At 41.4% G+C, this 8573-nt stretch overlaps 1 protein-coding gene across 1 annotated transcript; it reads left to right on the top strand.

Annotated features, from left to right (window-relative positions):
- Window positions 1-1426: 1426 nt before the first annotated feature.
- On the top strand, window positions 1427-3867 carry LOC145509443 (olfactory receptor 1M1-like). The gene is given in 3 exon segments (XM_081498055.1): window positions 1427-1784; window positions 1787-3024; window positions 3473-3867. Coding segments are annotated over 2 exon segments (1041 nt in total). The 3' UTR covers window positions 2470-3024; window positions 3473-3867.
- The last annotated feature ends 4706 nt before the right edge of the window (window positions 3868-8573 follow it).

Raw genomic sequence — 8573 nt, 5'->3', positions numbered from 1 at the left:
TCAGTTTTCATCCCAATCACAAAGAAAGGAAATACCAAAGACTGCTCAAACTACCGTACAATTGCACTCATCTCACACGCTAGTAAAGTAACGCTCAAAATTCTCCAAGTCAGGCTTCAACAGTACATGAACCGTGAACTTCCAGATATTCAGCTGGTTTTAAAAAAGGCAGAGGATCCAGAGATCAAATTGCCAACATCCGTTGGATCATCGAAATAGCAAGAGAGTTCCAGAAAAACATCTCTATCTGCTTTTGACTACGCCAAAGCCTTTGACTGTGGATCACAATAAACTGTGGAAAATTCTTAAAGAGATGGGAATACCAGACCACCTGACCTGCCTCTTGATAAATCTGTATGCAGGTCAAGAAGCAATAGTTAGAACTGGACATGGAACAACAGACTGGTTCCAAATAGGAAAAGGAGTATGTCAAGGCTGTTTATTGTCACCCTGCTTATTTAACTTATATGCAGAGTACATCATGAGAAACGCTGGGCTGGATGAAGCACAAGCTGGAATCAGGATTGCCGGGAGAAATATCAATAACCTCAGATATACAGATGACACCACCACTATGGCAGAAAGTGAAGAAGAACTAAAGAGCCTCTTAATGAAAGTGAAAGAGGAGAGCGAAAAAGTTGGCTTAAAACTCAACATGCAGAAAATTAAGATTATGGCATCTGGTCCCATCACTTCAAGGCAAATAGATAGGGAACCAGTGGAAACAGTGACAGACTTTATTTTGGGGGGCTCCAAAATCTCTGCTGATGGTGACTGCAGCCATGAAATTAAAAGGCGCTTGCTCCTTGGAAGAAAAGTTGTGACCAACCCAGACAGCATATTAAAAAGCAGAGACATTACTTTGCCAACAAAAGTCTGTCTAGTCAAAGCTATGGTTTTTCCAGTAGTCGTGTATGGATGTGAGAGTTAGACTATAAAGAAAGCTGAACGTCGAAGAATTGATGCTTTTGAACTGTGGTGTTGGAGAAGACTCTTGAGAGTCCCTTGGACTGCAAGGAGATCCAACCAGTCCATCCTAAAGGAGATCAGTCCTGGGTATTCATTGGAAGGACTAATGCTGAAGCTGAAACTCCAATACTTTGGCCACTTGATTCGAAGAACTAATTCATTAGAAAAGACCCTGATGCTGGAAAAGACTGAAGATGGGAGGAGATAGGGACAACAGAGGATGAGATGGTTGGATGGCATCACCGACTCAATGGACATGAGTTTGAGTAAGCTCCGGGAGTTGGTGATGGACAGGGAAGCCTGGCGTCCTGCAGTCCATGGGGTCGCAAAGAGTCAGACACAACTGAGCAACTGAACTGACTGAAGAAACTGGGAATAAAATTATTTAATCTGCAGAATAGTTGTCCTAGCATTCATGTAACTTTCCCTTTTCAATACTTCCAGAGGAATCATACCCATGGAACCAGACAACCAAACCAGCTCCTCTGAGTTTATCCTCCTGGGACTTTCAGAAAAGCCAGAACAGGAGACTCTCCTTTTTGCTCTGTTTCTCTGCACGTATGTGGTCACAGTAGTGGGGAACCTGTTGATCATCCTGGCTATCAGCACAGACTCCCACCTCCACACCCCCATGTACTTCTTCTTGGCCAATCTCTCCTTGGTTGATTTCTGCCTGGCCACTGACACTGTCCCCAAGATGCTGGTGAACATCCAAATCAAGAGCAAGTCCATCTCTTATTCCTGCTGCCTGACACAAATGTACTTCTTCCATTTCTTTGGCATCATGGACAGTGTCTTAATAGCTGTGATGGCTTATGAAGGTTCGTGGCTATATGTCACCCCTTACACTATACCACTATCATGAGCCCCCGTCTCTGTGGCCTGCTGGCCAATGGCCCATGGGTATTTTCCAGCTTTGTCTCCCTCACCCACATACTCCTGATGACCCTTCTGGTTTTCTGTGGCAATAATGAGTTGCCTCACTACTTCTGTGATCTCACCCCACTCCTCAGACTTTCATGCAGTGACATCTCTGTGAACAAAATCTTTGTGCTCATTGTGGGAGAGATGGTCATAGCCATGCCTTTCATCAGCATTCTGGCTTCCTATGTTCGAATCATTGTGGCCATCATGAAGTTGCCCTCTACAGGAGGCAAGAAGAAAACTTTTTCCACCTGCAGCTCCCACCTCTGCATGGTTGCTCTCCTTTATGGGACCACCATTGGTGTCTATCTGTATCCTTCATCTGTCCACACAGCCATGAAGGCGAAAGCCTCTGCTGTGATGTACACTTTAGTCACCCCCATGCTGAACCCCTTTATCTACAGCCTGAGGAACAGAGACCTGAAGGGGGCCCTAAGGGATCTCATGAGAAAAAATGAATCATCTCATCTTCCTGACCACAAGGTCATCTGGGAGCTTCCTGGAGGCAGGACCTCAAAGTCTAGGGTCCTGGGCAAGTGTATGGAATTGCGAGAGTTGGAAGTGCAGCCATTCTGAATTTTGAATTGCAGAAGTTTTAAAGGAAACATCAGGAGGGTCCTATAACTGTTTTCTCAAATGTATGTGCGTGTGTGTGTCTGTACGCTCAGTGGCATCTGACTATTTGTGACACCATGGACTGTAGCCCACCAGGCTCCTCTCTCTGTGGGATTTTTCTGGCAAGAATACTGGAGTGTTGCTGGGCATATACACCGAGGAAACCAGAATTGAAAGAGATGCGTGTACCCCAATGTTCATCGCAGCACTGTTTACAATAGCCAGGACATGGAAGCAACCTAGATGTCCATCAGCAGACGAATGGATAAGGAAGCTGTGGTACATATACACAATGGAATATTACTCAGCCATTAAAAAAAATACATTTGAATCAGTTCTACTGAGATGGATGAAACTGGAACCCATTATACAGAGTGAAGTAAGCCAGAAAGAAAAACAACAATACAGTATACTAATGCATATATATGGAATTTGAAAGATGGTAACGATTAACCTATATGCGAGACAGAATAAGAGACACAGCATGGAACAATTTTATGGACTCTGAGGGAGAAGGTGAGGGTGGGACGTTCTGGGAGAATAGCATTGAAACATGTATATTATCATATGTGAAACAGAACACCATTCCATGTTCGATGCATGTGACAAGGGCTCAGGGCCGGGGCAATGGGATGATCCAGAAGGATGGGATGGGGAGGGAGGTGGGTGGGGGGTCCAGGAAGGGGAACACATGTAAACCCATGGCTGATTCATGTCAATGTATGGCAAAAACTATTACAATATTGTAAAGTAATTAGCCCCCAACTAAAATAAATAAATTTATAAAAAAAAAAAAAAGAATACTGGAGTGGGTTGCCGTTTCCTTCTCCAGGGGATCTTCCCCACCCAGGGATCAAACCCGTCTCTCCTGAATCTCTTGCATTGAAGGCAGATTCTTAACCACTGAGCCACCAGGGAAGCCCATTTTCTTCAATACTGTGACCAAAAAGCATGTTTTTTTTAGATAAACCTCATGTTATCATCCAGAAGATCAGCCTAGCCCTACCAGCTTGGGTTTGCCCTGGTTTTGAGACCGCTGAACACTCAACAAATATTTATTAAGTACATATTCTGGGCTGGATGTAGATGCTGTTCGTGGAAATGTGAGCAGGAGAGATAAGATCTCAATAGTCCGGAGTTTACAGCTGAATGTGGGAGAAGACACTGTACACTTAGTTGTTGTAGAATGGAATATGAACATGAGAGGAAGGATAGAACCCAGTAGGAACACACAACAGAGGGAGAATTAGAGAAAGTCTTCCAGGAAAGGCGATTCAAAAACCCAAAGGATGAGAGTATGTTGATCAGGCAAAATGAGGAGAAAGAACGTCTCAGAAAGACAAAACAACTTGTGGAAAGGTAAGAAAGCAAGAGAAAGAGTGAAGCATGCATTTGTGAAGTTAAAAGTCCAGTTATGCTGAATGATGTGGGAGGTGCCAGGTAATGAGGGCTTTAGGGCCAACCTAAGAGGGTGGCCTTTCTCCAAAGAACCAGCCAGTTAACTTGACTTCCATGGACTAAAGTCAGGGAGCATGGGAATGAGTTGTACAGCCCCCTTCCTCCCACTCCTATCCTGTCTTCATGGGGAGCATGAAGGCTTGTGCTGGATAAAAGTTGTGCAAGACACAAGGGAGAAAGAGATTCAGACCATGCACTAAGGAAATGAGGAAATATTGCTTTTTGTCGTATATCTCATAGACAAAGAGCAAAATACCAATCAATTGAATCATAAATCTCTAAACCAGAGGGAAGCTTTGGCATGTCTCAATTGCCATATATGCCTGTGGAATGCATCCAAGTGGTAACACTGCTTACACCAGAAATGTGCCGTGCTGTGCTTATTTGCTCAGTCATGTCTGACTCTTTGCGACCCCTTGGACTGTGGCCCACCAGGCTCCTCTGTCCATGGGGATTCTCCAGGCAAGAACACTGGAGCGGGTTGCCATGCCCTTCTCCAGGGGATCTTCCCAACCCAGGGACTGAACCCAGGTCTCCTGCATTGCAGGCAGATTCTTTACCAGCTGAGTTAACAGAGAAGCCCATACCAGAAATAAGAGCTACTCATTATGAGTTTATCTTGTGCCAAACACCATGCTTTGTTTCTTTTCTGTGTCTAATTTAGTCATTCTAAAACTCCTATGAAGGCAGTAAGTCTCACTTACTCTATTAGAGAGTAATTCTAATACAAATATGGAGCGTTACAACTAAAGTAAAGCAAGCAGTGATTTTGCAGAAGTCAGAAGTTTTCAAAAGGTGCTAAGAATCTGATGTCATCCTTAGTAGAATGGCTTTAAAGAATCCTACATCTAATTTGCCTCTGTATTTTCCTTTCATGAAAATTAAGTTAGAATGTATCAGTTGAACCAATGGACCTCCTACTTTTGTCCCATCTTAGTACTCTATTAGTAAGGGTACATGTGAGAAAAGTGAAAACGCACTTTGGGGGTAATATTCTAATGGACAAAATCCAAAATTTAAAAACACTTAAGTTTGCCATGGGACACTCGTGGATCTGATCATGACCTTTTTTTTTTTTAAATATTCATGTGTTTATCTTACTGTGCTGGGTCTTAGTTGGGGCACATGGGATCTAGTTCCCCAACCAGGGATCAAACCTAGACCCCCTTCATAGGGAGCACAGAGTCTTTGGACTCCGTGCACTGGACCACCAGAGAAGTCCCTGGTCATGCCCTTTTAGAATAACACACACACAAACACACACACACACACATACAACACAGGTAAATGTTGAACCACAACGCTCTTTCTTCCTAACTCCCCTCCATTCTCTTGCCACATTAAGAGAAATCAACATTCTACAGTGTTGGCTGGGAGAGGGTTTGAATTGCCAGCGACTTTGAAAATGATTACAGGGACTTCCCTGGCAGTCAGGTGGCAAAAGTATTGGAGCTTCAGCTTCAGCATCAGTCCTGCCATACTCAGTGATGAAAGACCAAAATCTTTTCCTCTAATGTAAGGAAAAAAACAAAAATGCCTGATTTTACCACTTCTTTCAATATAGCACTAGAATTCTTACAAAGAGCAATTAGACAAGAAAAAGAAATGAAAGGCATCCAAATTAGGAAAGAAAAAGTAAAATGATGTTTGTTCACAAATGACATAATATTATAGGTGAAAAACCCTGAAGATGCCACAAAAGAAACCTATTAGAACTTACAAACAAATTCAGCAAAGCTATACAGTTCATGAGGGATATAAGAGCAGTACACGAAAAGCAGTTCCATTTCTATATACTAACAATAGACTGACCCTGGTGTCAATCTAAATGTCCATCAACAGAGGACTAAAAAAGGTATGGTATATATACAGTTATACACAATGGAATTTTACTCAGTCATAAAAAAAGAATGAAATAATGCCATTTGCGGCAACATCGATGGACCTAGAGATTGCAGTACTGAGTGAAGTAAGTCAGACACAGAAAGACAAATATCATATGATATGGCTTATATGTGGAATCTTAAAAAAAAAAAAGGGTACAAATGAACTTATTCACAAAACAGAAATAAAGTTACAGATATAGAAAACAAACTTATGGTTACCAGGGCATAAGTGGCAGTGAACAATCTGGAAGATTTGGATTGATATATACACACTACTATATATAAAATGGACAGCTAATAAAGACTTACTGTATTACACAGGAAACTCTACTCCGTAATGACCTTTATGAGAAAAGAATGAAAAAAAGAGTGGATATATGCATATGTATAAGATTCACTTTGCTGTATACCTGAAACTTACATGACATTGTAAATCAACTATACCCCAATAAAAAATTTTAACAAAATTTGAAGCTTCTGAACATCAAAGGGCCCTATGAATAGACTAAAAAGACAGCTCATGGAATAGGAGAAGACATTTGTAAACCAAAGAGCTACTAAGGAATTAATATCTAGAATACATAAAGAACTCCTACATGTCAACAACAATAACAAGCTAAACAACTCAATTAAAGATGGGGCAAGGACTTAAATAGACGTTCCTCCAAAGAGAATGTACAAACAACCGGTAAGCACATGAAAAGGCATTCCACATGAAATGCAAATCAACCCCAATGAAGTTTCACACCTATTAGGATGGCTGTTGCAAAAACAAACAGAACACACAAAGAGAAAAAAATAACTTTTATTGGCGGAAATGTAAAATGGTACAGGTGCTATGAAAAATAGTAGAGCAGCAGGAAACCCTTGGCATTCCTCGGCTTGGGGCTATATAAATCCTAAATCTGTTTATCTTCACATGACCTTTTTCTGTGTCTGTGTGCCTCAAATCTACCCCTCCTTCCTTGTATAAGGATGATGTCAATCATTGGATGTAGCACACACCCTGGGGTGTGGTGGTTTAGTTGCTACGTCATGTCTGACTCTTGCGACCCTGTAGACCATAGCCTGCCAGGCTTCTCTGTTCATGGGATTCTTCAGGCAAGACTACTGGAGTGGATTGCCATTTCCTTCTCCAGGGGATCTTCCCAACTCAGGAATCAAACCCGGATCTCCTGCCTTGCAGGCAGATTCTTTATCAACTGAGCTACAAGGGAAGCCCAGCACACACCCTAATTCAGGATGAGAAGTAGACCTAACATGTAATCCATAAATTCCACTTCTGAGAATACATCCAAAGGAAATGAAATCATCTCAAGGCAATTTCTGTATCTCCACATTCATTGCAGCCTTATTTGCAATAGTCAAGGTATGAAAACAAACTAAGTGCCCATAGACAGATGAACAGATATAGAAAATGTGGTATATTTATGTCCAATAGAATATTAATTAGCCTTGTAAATGAAGAAAATCCTACCATTTATGACCCCCCAAAAATGCACCTGAAAGGCATTATGCTAAATGAAATGAGGAAAAAAAAAAAACCCCACTACTTCAGGGTATAATTTACATTTAGAATCCAAGAAAAAGGAGGGGGGATATGTGAGGTGATGGATATGTTAATTAACTTGGTTGTGGAAATCCTTTCACAATGCGCAGTGCTGTGCTGTGCTTAGGCTTTCAGTCATGACCGACTCTATGTGACCCCATGGACTGTAGCCCGCCAGGCTCCCTGTCCATGGGGATTCTCCAGGCAAGAATACTGGAGTGGGTTACCATGCCCTCCTCCAGGGGATCTTCCCAATCCAGGGTTGGAACCCAGGTCTCCTGCATTGCAGGAGGATTCTTTACTATCTGAGCCACCAGGCAAGCCCATGAATACTGGAGTGGGTAACGTATCCCTTCGCCAGGGGATCTTCCCAACCCAAGAATCGAACTGGTGTCTCCTGCATTGCAAGGCAGATTCTTTACCAGCTGAGCTACCAGGAAAGCCCTTCACAATGTATATGTATATCAAATTATTGCTTCCTGTATCTTTTTTAAAATTCAAACCTTTCATTCTTATTTTACTTGTTTGTTTATTTTTGGCCACACCACATGACATGTGGGATCTTAGTTCCCCAAGCAGGAATCGAACCCATGCCCCCTTCATTGGAAGCATGTTGTCTTAACCACTGGACCACTGAAGAAGTCTCACTTTGTGTAGTTAAACATGTTACAGTTTTATTAGTCAATTATGTGTCAGTAAAGCTGAAAAAAGGCATTTGCCTCCTCAGAAGAGTCCACAGCATCACTATGAAGTCCTTTCCCCAAAAAATGAACCCAGGACCTGATCAAGTATCTAGATCTACACATCAATTTATAACTTACAAGAAGCATATTTGAAACAATAGCACACAAATGCAAGCAGCAAAATTCAGACGATTTCTTCAACAAATAAATTCCAAAAGTCACATACAAGAGGGGAAAAAAAAATCCTATAGGTTAGAAAGGACTTTAGACTGCTATCAACCAATTGGAATATATGGATATTATTTAGATTTTAATGTGAAAAAATTATAAAAAATCATGAGGCAATTGGGTTAATATTAATTGGATATTTTATATTTTAATAAAATTATAATTTGATAATATAATTATTAATACTTTGAAGTACACCAATGGGATTGTGATTATGCTTTTAAAAAGAACTTGTCTTTTTAGAGTTGTACTGTAATCTTG

Source organism: Giraffa tippelskirchi, chromosome 6, assembly GCF_054371585.1.
Source record: "Giraffa tippelskirchi isolate mGirTip1 chromosome 6, T2T-mGirTip1v1.2.pri, whole genome shotgun sequence".
Lineage (NCBI taxonomy): Eukaryota > Metazoa > Chordata > Mammalia > Artiodactyla > Giraffidae > Giraffa > Giraffa tippelskirchi.
Note: the sequence above shows the minus strand (reverse complement) of the source record. Positions and strands in the feature narration are given on the sequence as shown.